Consider the following 26,141-nt stretch of genomic DNA (forward strand, 5'->3'; position numbering starts at 1 on the left):
CTTCAAGCCAAACAACAGAGGAGAAACTTGCTGACGCAGGCTTGGCGAGGGAGATATCTGAGAGATTGCACGTCCTTTGAAATTATATCCAAGCTGTGCATCTTCTCAGTTTGTGTGAATGTCTGGAGCAAGCAACACCTTTTACACAAGGAGGGCAAAGATCAATAGCTTCTATTACTTTGGTGACTGGCAAAGAGGAAGAAAGAAGGTACAAGGGAAGGCCCATGTTCAATGTCATCTGCTGCACACAATTTCCAAAAGCTAATTTTAAAATTAAAAGATCCCTGAAAAAGCTAAAACTAAAAACTATTTGTGCCTTACTATAATTTATCTTAATCAGATAACTTTCCTTCTTAATAGCCCAAGGAACGCCAGAGAATTAGAAGATCTGATTCAGTAAGGAGTTGATCATTAGAACATGGTTAAGCTTGGGTAAGACACTGATTTTGGACAGAGAAATCAAAAAAGAAATGATTGGGCACCTGAAAGACCTGAAAAGCAAAGGAAACAGTACAGGGCAAAGAAGTAACAAAATCGCAAAACTGCCTGGAGTTGACTTTCACTTCATGGAGTCACCAGAAGTCATTTTCCACATTTGGCCTCCAAGAAAATGTCACCATTTAAAATGATAGGCAACCATCACTCTGAAGCCAATAAGGGTGTGTGACCTGGCATCTCTATGCATGACAGACTTGTAAAACTGCTTGAGTGCTGAGTGAACAAATGGTTGAATAATGGCTGAGAACAGAATGTCACCTCAAGACCTTTTGTTGCTCAAAAGGTTTTCCTTTATGCTCATATTTTATAAGCATCTTCATTATCTAGTTGCTTAAGCTACTCAATTATCAGTCACTATTGTCAGTAGGTGTTCTCTGCATCTACTGCAAAAATGCCATGTCTTAAATCATACTCTTCCAGAGGGCTAAATTTGTAGTGGTCCTAATGGTTGTGTATGCAGATAGTTTTTAATACCTGTCCATTTTAAAAATATGTCAATTTGCCTTTATAACATTACTACTACTATTACTGTAACATTACATATGCTACTTTTGTAGCAGCAAATTCTTTAAGCCAGAAACTATCTGACAAAGAAGAGCTCCTCTACTCACCAGTATTATCTCACTGCCCTACTGCTTTATTCATCTCCCTACACTATTCCACCAGCCCAAGAACAACTTGCTACCTACTGCTGACTCCCGTATGCTCCCACCAAAAAGCAATTCCCCTTTGCTCCATGGAATCTCCATTCCAGTGTAAACAAATCCCCTTTCATCATCAGACTCTCTGGAATTCTTCCTCAACCTCCTTATCTTGGTTAACAACCAGTTTACCTGGGAGGATACTACTTCCTTTCTCCACAGATGCTTTTTTTGTATAAATCACAAAACGAGGATGCTACTTTTAAACAATTGTTGTTCTACATTCATTTAAAAAATCCCCCCACTTTTAAACCTCACTTTATCCATCTCTACCTTCCTGATGTCTTCCAAGTGCCTTTTCCGTAGCATTCTTCTTCTACTTAAGTATGTGGTTTACAGTTTTTAATATCCAATTTTTGATCTTTTAATTTTTTAGCTTTGAATCTCCCTGTCAGCATCCTTTGACTTGAAAGTCCATGTGGGCAACCTACCCAGTCGCTTAACCTTGACCTCAATGCCAACAGCTCCTTGCTTCACTCTGATCATGCTCACCCACCACACGCCCTGCATATAGTCATCACCTTAACTATATCCAAAATCCCACCTTGTGATAATAATTCTCTGTTCTTGTTTATTGTATGTGTGATGCCAACATTCTCAGTATTTCTGTTTCTTTGAGTCTTCTAGTCTTTTAACCTCATTTTGTGGCCCCTTCATTTCCTTTCCTAGTTCATGGACCTACTGTCACTTACCTAAAAGAGCTCTCATCAACATCTTGAAGATATTTTATAAGACCTAGAAATCCAGAGGCTTGGATCAATTCTAGAATCTGTCTTCACTGCTCCTATACCTAGTCTGTTGGGAATGGGGTGGGGGGGGGCAGTCTGAGCATGCAGATTTTGTATAACAAAAAGACTGTTTTGTTAAAGACTGTTTTTGAAATTAGCTAGGCCTTCCCCAATTTATCTTGTCAACTCCTTTCTCATTATTTGCTGATCTTTTTAAGCCCCCCATCCCCCAGCCAACCTCCACCCACTCTACACTTAGTGGATGGTGTTCTCTCCTACTATCCTGAGAAAAGAGAGGGTATCAGGCATTGAATCATTTTAAAATTTCTTGTCCCCTACCCCATCTAAAAACAAAATGAATGAATCCTCATTTTCCCCTCTTCCAAGTCTCAAAACCTCCCCAACCCTGTATCAAGTCTTCCCCTAATGCAGAAAAAATGCCAAGTGACTAACTCACAGCAGATTAGCTACCTGACCTTCCCACTGAAAGGCCACCAAAACTATACAGCAAAAGACACTAATAACCTCCCAGCTGTCAAATGCAACCAGACTGGACACTTAGTCTTTATTTTACTTTTCTATTGCATGGGACATTTTTGACCATTTCATCCCTTAGGTCCAAGTGACTGCTTTGTGTTGTCTTCATCAGTTCCCCTTGTTCTTTCTGCTTCGAAAGGTTGGATTGCATAAGTCCTCAGGCCTTGTTCTCTTTGCCACTCCTCTAAGTGATCTTGTCCACTGTGATGTACATTTACACACGAAGGTCTCTGTAAGTGATCTTGTACACTAATACACAGAAAACTCAGAATTGTGGAATCTTTATCTTTTCTGGATCCTTCTGTTGAGTTCACATATTGTTATTTTTTTTTTTTTTTTTTTTGTTTCACGGGTTTTTTTTTTTTTTATCTTTTTTTTTTTTTTTTTGCAGAAAGAAAAGTCAACCGTGATTAACAAACAGTAGAATTCATAAAAATTAGCAACTACACAAAAAATGTACACACACATATTGTTATTTAATTGACTGATAAAAATGTCCACGTAAATATTACAAAGTCACTATAAACTCAACCGATGGAAAGCTGAACTCATTAATGCTCTTCCTCTCAGTCCCCACAGTAGGTGATGGCACCATCATTCATTCCAGCTCTCGTCTTCAAGCCTTACATCCTTTACTTTGCTCACCAGGTCCTGTAAGTTTACTTCTTTAATATCCGTATAAGCATCTCTCTCGCCTAGTCTAAGCTTTTATGATCCTTCCTTTGAATCATTTCAATAGCTTTCCCACCATCCTCCTTGCTCTAGTTTCACCTCCCTTCCCCCACCACAAACATACATCTTAAAGAAAAATTATCTTCCTACACTGCTGCCCAAGCAATCTTTCTAAACTGCAAGTCTGACCATATCACTCTAGGTATTAAAACAATCCACTGGACCCTCGTTACCAAAAGCTAAAGCTGAAATTCCTTATCACAGCACTCAGAACACTTTATCGCTGACCCAAGTCTACCTTCCCAGGCTAACTGATTTCTCATCGTATTTTATGTCACCCCTCACTTTCTGTATCACCTCTCAACCACGTTTGATTCAACTGGTGGAATTCTCACACCATACTATGATTTTTACCGTCCACCCCTTCTAATGACTGTGAGTGCCTTAAAGATAGAAACCACGTCTTACATCTGTGTCCTCACCCCCAGGAACCTCCTAGAAATTTAATAAGTGTTGGCTGATTGATAGACCATGAAGTATCTTAAAAATAAATATTTATCCTGAACCATTTTTACCACTGTTTAATCAAAAAAAAAAAAATCTTTCTAGGAAAAACTTTCACATTCATCACAATTTTTCAGCACCTGAAGGTGTGCCTCCCAAATGCTAGTACACATCTCTCTCCCTGTTTGAAGTGTCAGGAGGAACCAGAGAGGATTATGAGTTAAGAATGACTTTACAGTGAGTGGGAAAATAGTTCTGATTAGCATGAGTGCATTTTTTTAGGTCTCCATTATTTACGCTAGACGTGCCTGACTAAAGCACGTGGGCGCCCACACACACTCACGCTCAAAGCACGCACCTTCCACGCAGCGACAGCCCTCCTGCAGCACCCGTGCGTACATGTCCACTTTGGACTGAGACAGGAGCTGGTCCCCGGTCAGGTATGTATTGTGGGAGGAAGCGATGTAGTAGTGGCACAGGGGCTGGTCCATGTCCTGGTACACTTCATGGTGCAGTGGGTTAAATATGTCACAAGCAGGACTACGCATGAAGTTCGTGAAGCCTTTGGAAATGAGAGAGAGTGAAGTACTATAGCTTTGAAGCATATATACTTAACCGACTCTAACAAGGACAAAAGAGATCAAAGTTTGTTCATACTGATTACCTCATTTACCTTCAGGACAGCCTTTGCAGGGAATGGGAGATGGGAGATGTGCTTCAGATCAAATAGACAGTGTCAAAAACTGAAATATGACTTTGGGGAGTAGCAGTTTAAATATAACCTACAGAAAAACAGACTTTTTTTTTTTTTATTTATTTATTTATTTATTTATTTATGGCTGTGTTGGGTCTTCGTTTCTGTGCGAGGGCTTTCTCTAGTTGCGGGCAAGTGGGGGCCACTCTTCATCGCGGTGCGCGGGCCTCTCACTATCGTGGCCTCTCCCGTTGCGGAGCACAGGCTCCAGACGCGCAGGCTCAGCAATTGCGGCTCACGGGCTTAGTCGCTCCGCGGCATGTGGGATCTTCCCAGACCAGGGCTCGAACCCGTGTCCCCTGCATTGGCAGGCAGATTCTCAACCACTGCGCCACCAGGGAAGCCCGAAAAACAGACTTTTTAAGAGTTTTGATTGAGGGAGGGAGGGGGCTTATTGCAAAGCTCTTCAGTAACTGCTGAACTCAAGCTATGATTATTCAGTGTGACCTAATGGGTGGCTCATGCAGTGTTCAAGCCATATTTATCCTAAGTGATATACTGATCAACAGCAACCTGATAGGTTATTAAGTTGATTTGAAAAATAGTATTGTCAGTGCCATAGCTGAGGTAACAGGTCAGAAGTTAGGCATAGCTTAAAATCAGGGTATGATTATTTGACTATGAAACTGGTTTGGCAAGATGCTACTAATGGCTAGCACATTTGAGAAATGTGAAAAAGTATTTCAAGATTATGTAGAAAACCCCATCAGTTTTTCAAAAACATAGTGCCTGGGTAGGAGAGGCATTCATTAACATATTAACAGACATGTGAATGTCCTACAAGTACCTACATGGAATGATTATTAGGGTAAATTATTTCAAGTCTTTAAGAATCCTGTGGTAAAACTACCGGTAAATATCCTCTGAAACTCTGGAGAATTTCTTTATGCTCATCTTTATGGCCATAACTTAGAAATCAGGTTTAACTCCATCTTTTAAGGCCTCAGCAAAGAAAAAATTCATTTATTGGTAAAGAAAGGTCCAAATTAGTTCATCTTCTTTGGTTGTTTTTAAAATAGCCTTTAATTATATAAATATTAAATAATTTCTCTTCGTTTTAATTAGCCTCTATCCCTGGAAGTAAACATACAGTATCATACCCCCTTGTCCACACTGAGCCTGTTTGGGGGAATAGGAGGCCAACAATCAAAATTGGTAATATAAGCCATGGTATCATATGCTCTTGCAGGAAGTAGGATGCCTCAGTAGTTTTTTTTATTAAGATTATCTATTCTGCCTGGGACCTGTTCTCTTTTGGAGAGCAGCCTACAAATTTCTTTCCCTACATATTTTAAATACATATGACTTATAGATACATGTAGCTATATTCATGCCATATCATTTATACGTAATATCCTAGGAGCTAGATTCTGAATATATAACTGTGGGCAAGATACTTAATTTCTTTTTTCTTTTTTTTTTTTAATTTATTCATTCATTCATTTATTTTTGGCTGCATTGGGTCCTCATCACTGAGTGCGGGCCCTCTCTAGTTGCAGAGAGTGGGGGCCACTCCTCATTGTGGTGTGTGGGCAGCCTCTCCCGTTGTGGAGCACAGGCTCCAGGTGCACGGGCCCCAGCAGCTGTGGCACCCGGGTTCAGTAGCCGTGGCACAAGGGCCTAGCCGCTCCATTGCATGTGGGATCCCCCGGACCAGGGCTCCAACCCATGACCCCTGCATTGGCAGGTGGATTCTCAACCACTGCACCACCAGGGAAGTCCCAAATTACTTAATTTCTTTAAGCCTCACTTTCCTCAATTATAAAATGAGATAGTCATATTAACAAAATTTGTGGTTCCTACAACCTCTCTACCACTACCAACTAGGGAAAACAAATTAGTTGCCAACACTTAAAAACAAAAAAAACAAAAAAACATGTTTACTTATTTTAGGGCCAAATTTCCCTTCATGAGATTATCTGGTTGAGACTATTTCTAAAAATTAACCATTTGAGAAAAGTCAAAATATTTCTTGGCATCTATCATACATAGTGGCATCAAGTTGACTTGCTTGGAGTAGAAAATGCTACTGTCCTTGCAAAAGTAAAAGAAACAGCAAAATCATGGCATCTGTTTTGTAGGAAAATATGTGTGTCATGGGTTTTATTTGAATCATCTGTAATTCCAAGGTTATCTCCCTATTTCTTTTCCTACAAATTTTGCTAGAATGTAACTTAGCAAACTGAACTGAGAAATGAGAAATTAAGGATATTGGTTAATTTACCTTCTATGCCAAGGACATTTTTTGCCTTATTTTCTTCAGAAACTTCAAATTTTCTTATGACGTCAATACAATAGTCTGTTGTCACATTCGTCATCTAAACAAAACAGAACAATAGTACAGTACCTGCAATTTCATGAGATATGTTCCTCTATGCTAAAAGGGCATACTGATTTTTTTAAGCATTCATGATACAGTGCAAAATGGTTAAATGAGCCATATTTGAGGTTACTAGTGTCATAACTACTTAACCTTTGGAAAATGATCATGATCTCAGTATTCCTTATACCTTTCAGATTTAATCAGGGAAAACAGTCCTTCAACTACTAGACAAATATTCTCTATGAAGCAACAAGATTAATAAAACCAAGTCAATAATCAGTGCAAATGCATTGCCAAGTATCCACTCACTGTAAGCTAGTAGTTATCTGCAAAAGTAATGCTTTCTACACAAACACTGAGGTTTGCTAATCATAAATTGTATGCAAAAAGAAAATGACTCTCTACCAAAGAAGCATATTCTAGGTAAATCCACCTGTGTGTTTATAGCTACAGATCCTTCAACCAATTCAAGAGAGCAGTCTGCCATGGTGACTCAAGAACACAAAGGTTAGCAAAAGAAAATAAAAATAAAAAGGTAGGTGAGAATTCTGGAGTGAGAATGCTTGTATTCAAATCAGCTGGCTCATATTATTAACAGTGTGGTCTTAAATAAGTCACTCACCTTCTCTGTGGCTACCTTATAAGGTAGTTGTGGGGATTAAATTGATTAATATTTGTAAGAAAAATGTATGGTACCAAAAAAGCAGTATATGCTAACATTACTGAGTTAGTCTCAAGTTTGCTGCATGTACATTTCATGCTTAGTATCACTGGGAAAAGCAAACTCTTTGAGAATAATTTCTTTAATACTAATAAAGGATGCAATATTTTTATCAAAAATCCATTCAGCCCCACAATCTCACAATGGTATTTAAATATACTAACAAGCACCAGAGCAGACAGCAGAAGCAAGAAGAACTAAAATCTTGCAGTCCGTGGAACGAAAACCACATTCACAGAAAGATAGACAAAATGAAAAGGCACAGGACTATGTACCAGATGAAGGAACAAGACAAAACCCCAGAAAAAACAACTAAATGAAGTGGAGATAGGTAACCTTCCAGAAAAAGAATTCAGAATAATGATAGTGAAGATGATCCAGGACACTGGAAAAAGAATTGAGGCAAAGATAGAGAAGATGCAAGAAATGTTTAACAAAGACCTAGAAGAATTAAAGAACACCTAGAAGAAGAACAAACAAATAGAGATGAACAATACAATAACTGAAATGAAAAATAGAAGGTATTTCTACTTTTTTTTTCTTTGATTCTAGAAGGAATGAATAGCAGAATAACTGAGGCAGAAAACGGGTAAGTGACCTGGAAGACAGAATGGCAGAATTCACTGCCACGGAAAACAATAAAGAAAAATGAATGAAAAGAAATGAAGACAGCCTAAGAGACCTCTGGGACAACATTAAATGCACCAACATTCACATTATAGGGGTCCCAGAAGGAGAAGAGAGAGAGAAAGAACCTAGAGAAAATATTTGAAGTGATTATAGTTGAAAACTTCCCTAGCATGGGAAAGGAAATAGCCACCCAAGTCCAGGAAGCACAGAGAGTCCCATGCAGGATAAACCCAAGGAGAAACACGCTGAGATACTTAGTAACCAAACTGACAAAAATTAAAGACAAAGAAAAATTATTAAAAGCAGCAAGGGAGAAACGACAAATAACATACAAGGGAACTCCCATAAGTTTAACAGCTGATTTCTCAGCAGAAACTCTGCAAGCCAGAAGGGAGTGTCATGATATACTTAAAGTGATGAAAAGGAAGAACCTACAACCAAGATTACTCTACCCGGCAAGGATCTCATTCAGATTTGATGGAGAAATCAAAAGCTTTACAGACAAGCAAAAGCTAAGAGAATTCAGCACCACCAAACCAGCTCTACAACAAATGCTAAAGGAACTTCTCTAAGTGGGAAACACAAGAGAAGAAAAGGACCTACAAAAACAAACCCAAAACAATTAAGAAAATGGTCATAGGAACATACATATTGATAATTACCTTAAACGTGAATGGATTAAATGCTCCAACCAAAAGACACAGGCTTGCTGAATGGATACAAAAACAAGATCCATCTATACGCTGTCTACAAGAGACCCACTTCAGACCTAGGGACACATACAGACTGAAAGAGAGGGGATGGAAAAAGATATTCCATGCAAATGGAAATCAAAAGAAAGCTGGGGTAGCTATACTCATATCAGATAAAATAGACTTTAAAATAAAGAATGTTACAAGAGACAAGGAAGGACACTACATAATGATCAAGGGATCAATCCAAGATGAAGATATAACAATTATAAATACATATGCACCCAACATAGGAGCACTTCAACACATAAGGCAACTGCTAACAGCTATAAAAGAGGAAATCGACAGTAACACAATAATAGTGGGGGACTTTAAAACCTCACTTACACCAATGGACAGATCATCCAAAATGAAAATAAATTAGGAAAGAGAAGCTTTAAATGACACAATAGACCAGATAGATTTAATTGATATTTATAGGACATTCCATCCAAAAACAGCAGATTACACTTTCTTCTCAAGTGCGCACGGAACATTCTCCAGGATAGATCACATCTTGGGTCACAAATCAAGCCTCAGTAAATTTAAGAAAATTGAAATCATATCAACCATCTTTTCTGACCACAACGCTATGAGATTAGAAATGAATTACAGGGAAAAAAACGTAAAAAACACAAACACATGGAGGTTAAACAATACAATACTAAATAACCAAGAGATCACTGAAGAAATCAAAGAGGAAATCAAAAAATACCTAGAGACAAATGACAATGAAAACACGACAGTCCAAAACCTATGGGATGCAGCAAAAGCAGTTCTAAAAGGGAAGTTTATAGCTATACAAGCCTACCTCAAGAAACAAGAAAAATCTCAAGTAAACAATCTAAACTTACACCTAAATGAACTAGAGAAACAAGAACAAACAAAACCCAAAGTTAGCAGAAGGAAAGAAATCATAAAGATCACAGCAGAAATAAATGAAATACAAACAAAGAAAACAATAGCAAAGATCAATAAAACTAAAAGCTGGTTCTCTGAGAAGATAAACAAAATTGATAAAGCATTAGCCAGACTCATCAAGAAAAACAGGGAGAGGACTCAAATCAATGAAATTAGAAGTGAAAAAGGAGAAGTTACAATAGACACCACAGAAATACAAAGCATCCTAAGCGACTACTACAAGCAACTCTATGCCGATAAAATGGACAACCAGGAAGAAATGGACAAATTATTAGAAAGGTATAACCTTCCAAGACTGAGCCAGAAAGAAATAGAAAATATGAACAGACCAATCACAAGTAATGAAATTGAAACTGTGATTAAAAATCTTCCAACAAACAAAAGTCCAGGACCTGATAGCATCACAGGTGAATTCTATCAAACATTTAGAGAAGAGCTAACACCCATCCTTCTCAAACTCTTCCAAAAAACTGCAGAGGAAGGAACACTCCCAAACTCATTCTATGAGGCTACCATCACCCTGATAGCAAACCAGACAAAGATACTACAAAAAAAGAAAATTACAGACCAATATCACTGATGAATATAGATGCAAAAATCATCAACAAAATACTAGCAAACAGAATCCAACAACACATTAAAAGGATCACACACCACGATCAAGTGGGATTTATCCCAGGGATGCAAGGATTCTTCAATATACGCAAATCAATCAACGTGATACACCATATTAACAAATTGAAGAATAAAAACCATATGATCATCTCAATAGATGCAGAAAAAGCTTTTGACAAAATTCAACACCCATTTCTGATAAAAAGTCTCCAGAAAGTGGGCATAGAGGGAAACTACCTCAACATAATAAAGGCCATATATGACAAACCCACAGCAAACATCATTCTCAACAGTGAAAAACTGGAAGCATTTCCTCTAATATCACGAACGAGACAAGGATGTCCACTCTCACCACTATTATTCAACATAGTTTTGGAAGTTCTAGCCACAGCAATCAGAGAAGAAAAAGAAATAAAAGGAATACAGATTGGAAAAGAAGAAGTAAAACTGTCACTGTTTGCAGATGACATGATACTATACATAGAGAATACTAAAAGTGCCAGCAGAAAACTGCTAGAGCTAACCAATGAATTTGGTAAAGTTGCAGGATACAAAATTAATGCACAGAAATCTCTTGAGTTCCTATACACTAACAACAAAAGATCAGAAAGGGAAATTAAGGAAACAATCCCATTTACCACTGCAACAAAAAGAATAAGATACCTAGGAATAAACCTACCTAGGGAGACAAAAGACCTGTATGCAGAAAACTATAAGACACTGATGAAAGAAATTAAAGATGATACCAACAGATGGAGAGATATACCATGTTCTTGGATTGAAAGAATCAATATTGTGAAAATGACTATACTACCCAAAGCAATCTACAGATTCAATGCAATCCCTATCAAATTACCAACGGCATTTTTTACAGAACTAGAACAAATCATCTTAAAATTTGTATGGAGACACAAAAGACCCCAAATAGCCAAAGCAGTCTTGAGGGAAAAAAACGGAGCTGGAGGAATGGGACTCCCTGACTTCAGACTATACTACAAAGCTACAGTAATCAAGACAATATGGTACTGGCACAAAAACAGAAACATAGGTCAATGGAACAAGATAGCCCAGAGATAAACCCACGCACCTATGGTCAGTATTAGGGTAAAGATATACAATGGCGAAAAGGCAGTCTCTTCAATAAATGGTGCTGGGAAAACTGGACAGCTACATGTAAAAGAATGAAATTATAATACTCCCTAACACCACACAAAAATAAACTCAAAATGGATTCGAGACCTAAATGTAAGACTGGACACTATAAAACTCTCAGAGGAAAACATAGGAAGAACACTCTTTGACATAAATGACAGCAAGATCTTTTTTGATCCACTTCCTAGAGTAATGGAAATAAAAACAAAAATAAACAAATGGGACCTAATGAAACTTGAAAGCTTTTGCACAGCAAAGGAAACCATAAACAAGACAAAAAGACAACCCTCAGAATGGGAGAAAATATTTGCAAATGAATCAATGGACAAAGGATTAATTTCCAAAATACATAAACAGCTCATTCAGCTCAATATTAAAGAAACAAACAACCCAATCCAAAAATGGGCAGAAGACTTAAATAGACATTTCTCCAAAGAAGACATACAGATGGCCAAGAAGCACATGAAAAGATGCTCAACATCACTAATTATTAGAGAAATGCAAATCAAAACTACAATGAGGTATCACCTCACTCCTGTTAGAATGGGCATCATCAGAAAATCTACAAACACCAAATGCTGGAGAGGGTGTGGAGAAAAGGGAACCCTCTTGCACTGTTGGTGGGAATGTAAATTGATACAGCCACTATGGAGAACAGTATGGAGGTTCCTTAAAAAACTAAAAATAGATTTACCATATGATCCAGCAATCCCACTACTGGGCATATACCCAGAGAAAACCATAATTCAAAAAGACACATGCACCCCAATGTTCACTGCAGCAGAATTTACAATAGCCAGGTCATGGATGCAACCTAAATGCCCATCAACAGATGAATGGATAAAGAAGTTGTGATACATATATACAATGGAATATTACTCAGCCATAAAAAGGAACGAAATTGATTCATTTGTTGAGACATGGATGGATCTAGAGATTGTCATACAGAGTGAAGTAAGTCAGAAGAGAAAAACAAATATCGTATATTAACGCATGTATGTGGAACCTAGAAAAATGGTACAGATGAACCGGTTTGCAGGGCAGAAGTTGAGACACAGATGTAGAGAACAAACGTATGGACACCAAGGGGGGAAAACCGTGGTGGGGTGGGGATGGTGGTGTGCTGAATTGGGCGACTGGGATTGACATGTATACACTGATGTGTATAAAACTGATGACTAATAAGAACCTGCATATAAACAAACAAACAAACAAACAAAACACCTAATAGTAAACTTTCTTTGGGTTATTTGTATGGAAATATGTTACTATAAATGTTTCAGATATTACATGAAATTTCTAAAAATCTTATATATTCTGGTATAACGTTATAAGTCATAATTCTAGTTATTACTTTAAAATGTATATCTCAGAAATAACTAAATCTCCTTGTCAATTGCATTATTATGAACTTTCCTCAAATCTTTAACCATGGTCATTTTTAAGTCTTTTGTCATTTACAGACAGTTCTGGGTGTACTCTGATGCTTTTGCAAATATGTTCCTATAAAAGGGTTTCATCTTCAAGGAATTCATGGAAAAGACTCTGACAAGTACAGGTTTCTGGTAACTGACTGTACTGCTGAACTGAATGAATAAGCATTTTCAGAACTCTAATGAAAAACTGATGAACTCATAAAAGGGCTAACAAAAGATCAAGATGAAAAAAAAATTAATTACATGGGACTGAGTGAACTGATGAGGATGATTATAATTTTGGTGACTTTCTGTTTGAATAAAACATAAAAATCCCACAAGAACTCAGATGCAAAGAATATACAAATCAATTTTCACTGCAAAGTAAAGGAGCTGTTACAGTGGAGGATTACTGGACTGAATGTCAGTATTATGACATAGTATGAGTGTGTTTCATGTTTGGTAATTGCAATCATTGTTGCTTTTGTTGTGGTCATCCATTTACAATGCTTGGTGTCAGTCTATTTATCTCTTGTAAAAATAAAATACAGTGTGTGTGTGTGAAAAAAAAAAAAACAACCATATGATCATCTCAATAGACACAGAAAAAGCTTCTGACAATATTCAACACCCATTTCTGATAAAAAGTCTCCAGAAGGTGGGCAGAGAGGGAACCTACCTCAATATAATAAAGGCCATATATGACAAACCCACAGCAAACATCATTCTCAATGGTGAAAAACTGAAAGCATTTCCTCTAAGATCAGGAACAAGACAAGGATGTCCACTCTCACCACTATTATTCAACATAGTTTTGGAAGGCCTAGCCACAGCAATCAGAGAAGAAAAGGAAATAAAAGGAATAGAAATTGGAAAAGAAGAAGTAAAACTGTCACTGTTTGCAGATGACATGATACTATACATAGAAAATCCTGAAGATGCCAGCAGAAAACTACTAGAGCTAATCAATGAATTTGGTAAAGTGGCAGGATACAAAATTAATGCCCAGAAATCTCTTGCATTCCTATACACTAACAACAAAAGATCAGAAAGGGAAATTAAGGAAACAATCCCATTTACCACTGCAACAAAAAGAATAAGATACCTAGGAATAAACAAACCTAAGGAGGTAAAAGACCTATATGCAGAAAACTATAAGACACTGATGAAAGAAATAAAAGATAACACAAACAGATGGAGAGATATACCATGTTCTTGGATTGGAAGAATCAATATTGTGAAAATGACTATACTACCCAAAGCCACCTACAGATTCAATGCAATCCCTATCAAATTACCAATGGCATTTTTTACAGAACTGGAACAAAAAATCTTAAAATTTGTATGGAGATACAAAGGACCCCAAATAGCCAAAGCAATCTTGTGGGAAAAAAACAGAGCTGGAGGAATGAGACTCCCTGACTTCAGACTATACTACAAAGCTACAGTAATCAAGACAATATGGTACTGGCACAAAAACAGAAATATATATCAATGGAACAGGATAGAAAGCCCAGTGATAAACCCACACACATATGGACAACTAATCTATGACAAAGGAGGCAAGGATATACAATGGAGAAAAGACAGTCTCTTCAATAAGTGGTGCTGGGAAAACTGGACAGCCACATGTACAAGTATGAAATTACAGCACACCCTAACACCATACACAAAAATAAACTCAAAATGGATTAAAGGCCTAAATGTAAGACCAGACACTATAAAACTTTTACAGTAAAATGTAGGAAGAACACTCTTTGACATAAATCACAACAACATTTTTTTGACCCACCTCCTAGAGAAATGGAAATAAAAATAAAAAAAAACAAATGGGACCGAATGAAACTTAAAAGCTTTTGCACAGCAAAGGAAACTATAAACAACATGAAAAGACAACCCTCAGAATGGGAGAAAACATTTGCAAAGAAATCAATAGACAAAGGATTAATCTCCAAAATATATAAACAGCTCATGCAGCTCAATATTAAAAAAAACAAACAACCCAATCCAAAAATGGGCAGAAGACCTAAATAGACATTCCTCCAAAGAAGACATACAGATGGCCAAGAGGCACATGAAAAGCTGCTCAACATCACTAATTATTAGAGAAATGCAAATCAAAACTACAATGAGGTATCACCTCACACCAGTCAGAATGGGCATCATCGGGCTTCCCTGGTGGCGCAGTGGTTAAGAATCCGCCTGCCAATGCAGGGGACACGGGTTTGAGCCCTGGTCCAGGAAGATCCCACATGCTGTGGAGTAACTAAGCCCGTGCGCCACAACTACTGAGCCTGTGCTCTAGAGCCCGCAAGCCACAACTCCTGAAGCCCACAAGCCACAACTACTGAAGCCCGCACACCTAGAGCCCGTGGTCTGCAACAAGAGAAGCCACTGCAATGAGAAGCCAGCACACTGCAACGAAGAGTAGCCCCTGCTCCCTGCAACTAGAGAAAGCCCGCATGCAGCAACGAAGACCCAACGCAGCCAAAAATAATAAATAAAAATTAAATAAATAAATTTTAAAAAAATAGAATGGGCATCATCAGAAAATCTACAAACAACAAGTGTGGAGTGGGTGTGGAGAAAAGGAACCCTCTTGCACTGTCGCTGGGAATGTAAATTGATACAGACACTGTGGAGAACAGTATGGAGGGTCCTTAAAAAACTAAAAATAGAACTACCATATGACCCAGCAATCCCACTACTGGGCATATACCCTGAGAAAACCATAATTCAAAAAGAGTCATGTACCACAATGTTCATTGCAGCACTATTTACAATAGCCAGGTCATGGAAGCAACCTAAATGCCCATTGACAGACGGATGGATAAAGAAGATGTGGTACATATGTACAATGGAATGTTACTCAGCCATAAAAAGGAATGAAACTGGGTCATTTGTTGAGATGTGGATGGACCTAGAGACTGTCATACAGAGTGAAGTAAGTCAGAAAGAGAAAAACAAATATCGTATATGAATGCATATATGTGGAACCTAGAAAAATGGTACAGATGAATGGTACAGATGAAAAGGCAGAAATAGAGACACAGATGTAGAGAACAAACGTATGGACACCAAGGGGGGAAAGTGGGGGGGAGGGTGGTGGGATGAATTGGGAGATTGGGATTGACATGTATACACTGATGTGTATAAAATAGATAATAAGAACTTGCTGTATTAAAAAATTTTTTTAAATAAAATAAAAAAAGATCAATCAATCAATAAATAAATATACTAATGAATAATGATAGAGGAAGCTAACTTTGGAGCCAGTATTTTATATTTCAATGATATTCTCAAAAATTCCATTATCTCTTAGGTTCAATACCTATGCTTTAGTGAAATCTAATTCAAACTGTCTATTTAATAGCATTTAACTTATTGCAGGGGAAAAAAAAGCTCTGTTATGCAACCATTTTTTGCATGTTTGAAAGAGCACAGAATGCTTTTTTTCCCCTAAAACTAGCTGCATAAAGGCTTACACATTCTTTGAGTAAATTTTATAACCTTTACTGCATGCAGAGGCCTACATTACCAGACACCACCCGAAAATACCATATATAAATGAAACCATGCTACCTGCGAGGAACTCAACTGACCTAGTCTGGCTTTAAGCAGCTCATTAATTTGTCTGCTATAAGCTAGAGAGACTTATCACGTGCAGTCTAAAAGATAAATAATTTCTCACAAAATAGAACCAAATTGATAAAAATTGTATGTGCCATTGGAAGACTGAGTTTACATTGCAATTATTTGGTTTACGAGGCCATTTGTTCAGAGATGTTGGGGCCTTGCACTAGACTCAAGTAGTCTACCAGGAGCCCATGAGATCTAAAAAAATTCAAGCAAACAAAAAAAAAAACCCCGGCATCCTGGGATGGAGCTAATTGCCGATGAGAACATGTTACTAGCTCAAAATACAAAGCAGAATGTGTTAACAAAAATCATCATATTTGAAAAGTATTCATTAAATTGGTGAGAATATCAGGAGGCATTCTAGGAAGCCCAAAATTTCCTGGGCACCATGTAAGAATTAATGGGGGGCTTCCCTGGTGGCGCGGTGGTTGAGAATCTGCCTGCCAATGCAGGGGACACGGGTTCGAGCCCTGGTCTGGGAAGATCCCACATGCCACGGAGCAACTAGGCCCGTGAGCCACAACTACTGAGCCTGCGCGTCTGGAGCCTGTGCTCCGCAACAAGAGACCGCGACAGTGAAAGGCCCACGCACCGCGATGAAGAGTGACCCCCACTTGCTCCAACTAGAGAAAGCCCTCGCACAGAAACGAAGACCCAACACAGCCAAAAATAAATTAATTAATTAATTAATTTTTTTTAAAAAGTGCGGACTAAAAAAAAAAAGAATTAATGGGAGCTAATCCAAAATTCAAGTATTAAGGATTAACTCAGTGAAATACATTAAAACCTCATAACAATGAGAATTGAAATGTAAGTCAATCTGCTCCCGTCCTTCCTCCATCCCTGCTTTCATTTAATTAACTTCCCAATAGCAAAATCTTGCATTTTACACAATTGACTTTTTCAGACCTCACTTTGAAAGTTACATTGGGATTTTACTGTATGAATCAAGGTTTAACATAGTTTAATGCTCTTTATTGTTCTTTTTACCCTTGTTTTGCTTTCTATTTGACATGGCTGATAAGATGAAATAGAAACAGTTTCTCCCTGTTCCCCATGGAGTTCACTTGAAAGTCTTGTTTGCTATCAATATCTGAGCCACTCACTGTCTCTTAACACTAGTGATTGTTTTTCCCATACAGGGCAATTTGTGCTAAAAGAAGAACTTGAGGAAAACTTGATTAGTTTATATAATGTAGTCAATGCTATGCAGTTTATAAAAAGCTTTTACATCCATAATCTTAAATAGTTCTTGTAAACTTAGTATCTTTATCCTCATCCTGTAGGTAGGAAAACTGACACTGAGAATGGTTAATTATCAGCACCAAAGTCATAAAATCATTAAAAGGCAGCACCAAAGTTCACATTTCAACCTCCTCAATTCAAGTCCAAAGCTTTTTCTTTTACGTTGTATCTACTGTCTGGGTGTTTTCTTTATTTCTACTAAGAAATTGAAATACTTACTTTTAAAAGTGATTATTTTTTCAATATAGCTGAAACTCCCGGATCTTAACTTTTGAAATTTTTTCAACTTTCAAATCAGTTATCATAATTTGACCTCTTTGATGATTCCAGATTGGAATGACTCCCAAAACACACGAAACACAAAATCATAAAATAATTCGCAAAGAATTTTAACGTTCCTAAACTCTCTTCCATTTATTTTTACCAAAGTAACATATCCATAATTAAGTCAGTCAAAACAGAGACGCTTATGACTAAAAGCAGAATTCCCCCTCTATACACAGAGCCACTGTCCAGAGGTAATAATGCCAACATCTCTAGATATTTCTTGTGGAATGAGTCTTTATACTCCTAATTATTATGTTAATGATGCTATTTTCTATTTCATACACTTTAAACATTATCTCTTAACTTTTTATTGTTTTTAAATAAAGACAACTCTTTTGGGCCAGCAAAACTAACTTTCACACTCTATCCATCCTCCCAATACAGTTATATCTTAACTTTTATTAAACTACAATTCAGTATGTAAATTGTCCTGAATATGCAAATGTTAACATTAGGTCTATTGTATAATCTGATTGTGTTTCTATTCTTACAGAATTTTTTTCTGATTTAACTGCTGGAATTCCCATCCATTCGTTTAATTTGTAATGTCCCTATCACAAATTCTTCCCAATGACTCTAATGGTCTCTTGGTATAATTTTCCACATCAAAGGCAAGAGGGAATCCATGAATTCCATTTTTTCCACTATAAAGGTCTTCCTTCTTCCAGGCTGGTTGAGTTCTAAAATTTCACTCAGCTTTTTGTCCCAATTTCATTCTGTCACTCTTATCAAAGAGCACTTGAGAGGTAAATTATTTATTTCTTGCACATATTCTTGTGTGTGTTATGTGTGTTTTTTATTCTGTGCACACATTTGGTTGACAAATTGACCAGGTAGAAAGTTCTAGGTTGGAAATCACTGCTTCATGTTTTTTGGCTTCCAGAGTTGCTGTTGAGAAGTCTGATGCCATTCTGATTCCAATCCTTTTTACAGGACCTGTCTTTGTTCATTAATTTGATAAGGCTTTTTTTCCCCCCTTTCTGCAAGTCTTTAGGGTTTCATTTTATCCTTGGCACTGCAAAATTTCACTTTGATTTGTCTCTGCATGGATCTTTCTACATTCACTGTGTTTGGCACTCAGTGGACCCCGCCAATTTAGACATTCCTCCCTTTTGGCACTAATCATTTTTTGTATTACTTATTTGATAATATCCTCCCTTCTATTTTTTCTTATCTTTTTCTGTAACTCCTGTTATTCAGATAGCAGACCTTCAGGATCGATCTACTAATTTCCTTATGTTTTTTCCATTTCTTTCCTGTTTGTTCTCCTTTTGGGACAATTTTCTCAACTTTATCTTCTAAGCCAACTAATGAATTTAGTTCTCTGCTCTCTTCTTCCTCTGAATCTTCTTTTCTCATAGCATCTTTCTCTTGCTTCATGGCTGAAATTTTTTTAATCGCTCTGCTGTATTAATGTCAGTTTTTAAAGTTTCCTTCTCCCTGCATTGCCTCTATTTCCTCCAAGTTTCTTGATTCTATTTGTTTGCCTTTGTCTCTTTTTTATAGCAGAGAGTTTCCTCAAACGTGGTAAGCCTTGGTTATTTAAAACCCATTTTTTAAATCGACTATTTAAAAACTTATTTCAAACTAAGGCAAGAAAAAATTGGCTGGAAGCTCTGTATTCATGAGCAGAGCTTACTGACTAGTGGGCTTCACTGTAGAATTCTCTGGCTGGACTCAGGAAAATTCTGATGTAAATATCTTTAGGGTTTTTTTTTCCTTGGGTTGGTGTGTTAGTTTCCTAGGACTGCTATAATAAAGTACCACAAACTCAGGGCTGAAAACAACAGAAACTTATTCTCTCTCAGTCCTGGAGGACAGAAATCCAAAATCAAGGTGTTAAAAGGGATGATTCCCTCTGGAGACTTGGAGGGAGAATCTATTCCATACCTCTTCCCTTGCTTCTGATGGCTGCTGGCAAATCTTGGCATTCCTTGGCTTGGAGCTTCATAGCTACAACCTGCTTCCATCTTCACACAGCCACCTTCCCTCTGTGTGTCTATGTCCTCTTTTCTGTTGCTTATAAGAACACTCATCATTGGATTTAGGGTCCACACAAAATGTAGGATAATTTCATCTTAACATCCTTAAGTACATCTACATAGACCCTACTTCCAAATAAGGTCACATTTACAGATACTTGGAGTTAAGGACTTGGACATATCTTTTCAGGCTACTATTCAATCCACAATAGTCTGTAATATGCCTCTAAGGAAATTTTTCCAATGTCCTACTTGGAAGGGATAAACCTGGGATCTGAACCTTGGAAGAGGGTTATTGCTCTCACACTTCAATGCATAAATGTTCACTTAATCTTTGTATTCATATCTATTTTTGTGAAACAAACCTCCCAAAACTTAGAAACTTAAAACCACCACCACTTATCAATACTTGTTCACAATTGTGTAGGATGGTAAGTGGGACTGAGTCCGGCCACACGGTTGTGTTTTCACCTAGGGGTTACTCACGTGACTGCAGGCATCTAGTCAGGTGACTACAGTCAGATGGTCCAAAATGGCCTCACCAACATTACTGTGGCTAGTGCTGGCTGTTGGCTGGGCCTCTTCACGTGGTCTCTCCTCCTCTCGCTTCCTCACATGATAGTCTCACAGCCCCAGCAGGGCAAGAGTGGAACTGCCAAGGCTCCCTGAAGCCTACGTTCCTTGTATATCAATTCTGCTACAATCCGTTAGTCAAACCAGGTCACAAAGCCAGCCCAGATTCAAGGGGCAGAAAAACAGACTCCACCTCTTGATGGGAGGAGAGGCAATGTCACGCTGCAAAGCCACACACATACAGGGATGTGGGAGCTACTGTAGCCATCTTTATAAACCATCTGCCACGTTCCCCATGTTTCAGTGCCCACACTCAGGTGTGCCTGGTATGCCTCAGCCCAGATTCTTCTGGTCCGTCCTCCTCCAGCTCTTATTTTCAGTTTTATGCCAGGGTGGAGAGGGGACAGCTGTCCTGCTGCAAGAGGTAGGGGAGAGAATCTGGAGCCCTAACTACATCTGGATCAGACTTCCAACCGGTGCTTGTGTTTTCAACCCCTGCTCTTCTCCTGTTTTCAGAGTATCATGTGAATTTCATTTTTGATCTTTCTTGGGTTCTTCTGGGCAAGTGAACATGCTTCGTGGTTTCTTGCTCCATGGGCTTGAGTTTCAGTGCTCTGGGGTCTCTTTTGGATCAGACAAGTTTTAAGATTTTGTTGTTTCTGTTTCCTCTCCTATTCTCTTTGTCCTTGTGGTTTTACAGGGGGGAGAGGTCTTTTTTACTGTATTTTTGGGTAATTTCAGCAGGGAGTAGAGAAACGTCTCTAAATGAGTGGTCATTCAGTTTCCAGCTGAATAAGACAACCATGATAGTTATTTATCTCCCCAAAATGGCTACTCTCACTCATCCAAAAATTAATCCACAAATTTCAAAGCATTTAAATACATGACTATTTCACAGAAAAATGTCATTTGGGAACTATATTCAAGGGAGAAAAAATATTACAAGACATAATTACTCTGAACAGTCTCTCACTGCTTTAACTGTGAATAATTAAGAAAAATGAAACAAATTCAGGAAAGCCTCTTAAAGGAATGCTTTTATGATGAGGAGAATGCTTTAAAAAAAAAAAAAAGATAAAGGTACACTAGCACCAGAAAGGGGTAGTTATAGCAAAGAAGAATTTATAATTATTTCTCACAAGAGAGGTAAGATTAGAATGACCATGACTCTCACCAAACCAGTCTGGATTCAGTAAAGGGTAATGAAGGGAGAGGGAACAAATGACATCTATAATTGGATCAGAAGAATCAAGGAAATATTTCAGCAGAAAGAATAAAGAAGCAAAATGAGCAACTGTTAGAACCACCACAAAGGGCTAATGTATAGGTCTATGTCATAAAGTTCAGTAAGAAGAGGGCGCTGTAGCATGGGATCAGAAAAGTTCCGAAAACTCCCCTGGAATTGACCATCCACATGCATATTTCAGACAAAAACACTACATAAATAGAAATCTGCTTTTGACTTATCTATGGAAGTAGCTTTTGCTCTTGGTTAACAGCTAGAAGGGTTTGCAAACTGTAAGGGCTCTTCAATATTCCTGCCTTCTCTTCCTCACTCTTCAATCCATGAGAAACAAAAAGATTAAAAGAAGGTAGAGCCTTGCTAAGAAAGGTTGTCAAGGAGAGTGGGGGGAATGAAATCAATTTCTCACTCCTGAATCAAAACTCTGAAAAGAATTGAACTCAAAACACATTCAGCGCCAGTGCCAAAAAATGGATAGGAACTCTGGAGGAGATGAAGGTTGCTTTTTGGCAAACAGGGGAAAAAATGAAACAAAGAGCCTCAACCAACTCTCGTACTCTGGAACCACAGACCAGTGGACATCTGTGATCTTTATCTGTGGATGTAAGGAAGCAACGGAAGAGAAACCTCAGCCAACCGGCTTCTTCCTTAACTGGCACTTCTTCACAGATATAAAAGACAGTAAGAATTTACCTTAGCACATCATATTTTAAGGATGAAAGTCCTAATCAAGCAGCAATTGGACCTGTCAGAGGCATAAATTCAATTTGCAAAGAGCTTCAGTGGAATAAAAATCGGACTCACAGGCCAATATTTGAACTCCCATAATCCCGGACAGCATATGTGGCCGGCAGTGATATTTCATTTCACAACTGAGTAAATCTGTAAAATTTGAATACTCCGGTGTCTACACCAATCTTACTTCATCAGAAACAGATGAATTACTGCCATATGGATCATCAAATTGCCTCGGATTCGTTCCACTGTGAAAATCCCATTTTGAAACTCAAAACCCCACAAAACTCTTGACTAATGACCCTCCTGCTGCACTTTTAGATCATGTCCAATTTTTCTCTGTTTTAAAGAATGCTGAAATGCACAACTTTATAACTTTTTTTTTTCTATACACAATTATTTCCTTAGGATGAATTACTAGATGTAAAATGGATTGGTAAAAATTTTACATATTATATAAAATTTAATGATAAAACTGCCCATAGAAAGATTGTACCATTCCCCAGCTTCACCAGAAATATAAGAAATGGACACCATGTTTGGTAGTATATTTTTTTAACCTTTACTAATTTGCTGGGTGAAAAATGGTCTCTTAACATTGTAAATCAACTATACTCCAATAAAAAAAAATTTTTAATGGAAATAATGCAGAAGCATATTAAAATAAAGAGTAAAATTCAAAAAAAGTCTCAGTTTTATTTCACATTTTTAAATTACTAGTGAAGGATGAACATTTTTAATAGATCATTGACGTGCAATTTTTTTTATATGTTTCAAATGTTTTGCACATTTTTCTATTGGGTAGTCATCTTTTCCCTAAATAGTCTATGAGAGCACTTTCCATATTAAGGAAATTCACTATTTCTCTCTTTTGTATATTATAAATATTTTCTGAGTTTGTATTTGACATTCATTTTATGATGTTTGATATATTGGACCACATATAAAGTTTCAGGACATTAATATTTTCCTTTATGGTTTATGCCTCTTGATATATGATAATTTTAAAAAATTTCTTTCACATTATACCTATATGTAGCTTCAGGCTAGTTTAGAAAATTAAACCGGAAACGCGTAATCATCTTCCAGGAGCAGATGTCACAGAACACTGGCTTCTGTTTTCCCCAACTAAAATTTACCGGTTGAATGTCAATATAACAAAAGGAGGGAAGAAACATATGCCCCTTAGCAAGTGACATCCACTATTGCTATTCAAATGGATTGGGTAAATTCCACTAGCACAAATGAATTTGAAGTCACTTTCTTTTAACATTTTAATTTCTCACACTGCTGTGCTTCTGAATATCTCTGTCAAAGGGCTTTCACATTCATCATCCCAATCAATTTTCAATCTGACATTGTGAGATAAGAAAGGTAGGTATCGGGCTTCCCTGGTGGCACAGTGGTTGAGAATCTGCCTGCCAATGCAGGGGACACGGGTTCGAGCCCTGGCCTGGGAAGATCCCACATGCCACGGAGCAACTAGGCCCGTGAGCCACAACTACTGAGCCTGTGCGTCTGGAGCCTGTGCCCCGCAACAAGAGAGGCCACGACAGTGAAAGGCCCGCGCACCGCGATGAAGAGTGGCCCCCGCTTGCCGCAACTAGAGAAAGCCCTCGCACAGAAACGAAGACCCAACACAGCCATAAATAAATAATTTTAAAAAATTTATTAAAAAAAAAGAAAGGTAGGTATCAGCCCCCCTTTGTACAGATCAGGAAACCAAGGCTCAGAAACAATACTGATTGGCCTGCGCAAGATTCTCCAACCGAGAAAGCTTGCAGGATATGAAACGCAGATTTTCTGTACCCCTGGTCTAAGGTTCTTTCCACTGTACTGGGAAGAGTTCTTCTGATGACAGTGCAGGAGTAGTTATAATTGCAGGAAAACAGGGAATAGAGATTTAGAAAGGGCATGTTCTCTGGGGAAAAATAATTCTTCTATTACCCCATTCCCATTTTCTGCCTATCTTAAGAGCTAACTTTGTTAATGGAGAATCTCTGCCTTTGCCAAATTATCAAACTAAAATAACTGATTTTGATAAAACATTTTGCTAACACTATCTGGCTTAATCCTTAAAGCAACAACAAAATGTATAAAATCTGAATCTGTAATTCCTAAAATGTATGTGATTGTGGTAATGGGATAAAGTAAAATATTACCAGGTCTAGTGTCTTTTTTCTGACACCACCAACTCTCTGATTCTCCGACACTAAGTGGGTATCCAACAATGCAATTCAGTTATGACATTAACCATCTGGAGTTAGCATTAGACCCTACAGGGCTCAGTCCCACAGACTAACCCCACTTCAGATGCCAGCCGCAAATGAGGTGCTCAGGCTACCCCCACTTCTGCCTGGCCTACTACAAATTTGGGAGTTTTGGACATTACTTAAAACAGTAAAAATAGATTTTAATCAGTAACTACTGCAAAACGGAAAAAGAGAGCTCAGTATAGAACTGGCTTATTTTCGAATACAAGTGGGGATTTATAGCCAAGGAGCAAGGTAGGGGTCAGTGGAGGCATAAGAGGGGATTCTGGCTAACCCGACCTAACAGGATTCTTCCTGAAATGCAGGCCAGGGTGATCAAATATCACCCAGGGAATAGTGGTAGGCGAGGAATTTTATCAGATATTGAGGGCGATTAGATATTGAGGATGGAGATTCTGGTTAAACTGACTTAGGATTCTTGCTACAGCTGGACTCTTAAGGACAAGGCCAAAGGATGGAACCTTCGAAAAAATGGCTCAAAAGAGCCTGCTTAGAGTTTGTTTCATTAAGGAGAAAGTCTTTGTCAATTCCCACAACTCAGTTTCCAAGATTCGCTAGAATGACTCACAGAACTCAGAAAAGTGATTTACTTACTATTACTGGTTTATTATAAAGTATACAGCTCAGCCAAAATGAAAGAGATGCACAGGGTAAGGTATGAAGGAAGACATTTACCAATGAATTACTATATTGCTAGTTAAGAATTATGTCATAGTTAATAAACGTCTAGCTATATTATTACTACAAAGAAAACATTACCATGGTATCTGAAAGGAAACACATGAGTTAATTGTCACTACTCTGTGGAAAAATATGCATATTTAAGGTTAAAAATTGTATAAGTGTTCAATTTGTCACTCCCTCTTTAAAGATGCTGGAAACACATTTTAAATAACTCATAGATAAGATTTTTGTGGAATTGTGATATTTACCCCTCTATCCTAAATTTAAAGTATACCTACACCCAACCTCAAGAAAAACTCATGTATCTTTCACAAGTATTTTTAAGTAAACACTCAGTTTAACAGTCTAATGATACCTTTTGCTCCACCTTCAAAAACTGAGCCAGTTCTTCCACAGTTAGGTGATCTTTCTTGTCACTGTAGCTCAAAAGCAGCAAATAAAGGTCCCGTCTCAATGACATCATTTTGTAAAAAACACAGAACTCTTCAAATGTCAAAGTTCCCTGATTCTCATCTGTATCAGCTTCCTGAAAGAGGCA

The 26,141-nt window shown here is 37.8% G+C and overlaps 1 protein-coding gene across 1 annotated transcript in view; it reads right to left on the bottom strand.

Annotated features, from left to right (window-relative positions):
- The window catches only part of PLCH1 (phospholipase C eta 1), a 235,356-nt gene that overhangs the window by 67,145 nt on the left and 142,070 nt on the right, over positions 1-26,141 (bottom strand). Inside the window, 3 exon segments of the mRNA XM_082459515.1 lie at positions 3,999-4,202; positions 6,619-6,712; positions 25,959-26,129. Coding sequence (XP_082315641.1) covers positions 3,999-4,202; positions 6,619-6,712; positions 25,959-26,129 — 469 coding nt within the window.

Source organism: Balaenoptera physalus (assembly GCF_965194825.1).
Source record: "Balaenoptera physalus genome assembly, chromosome: 4".
Lineage (NCBI taxonomy): Eukaryota > Metazoa > Chordata > Mammalia > Artiodactyla > Balaenopteridae > Balaenoptera > Balaenoptera physalus.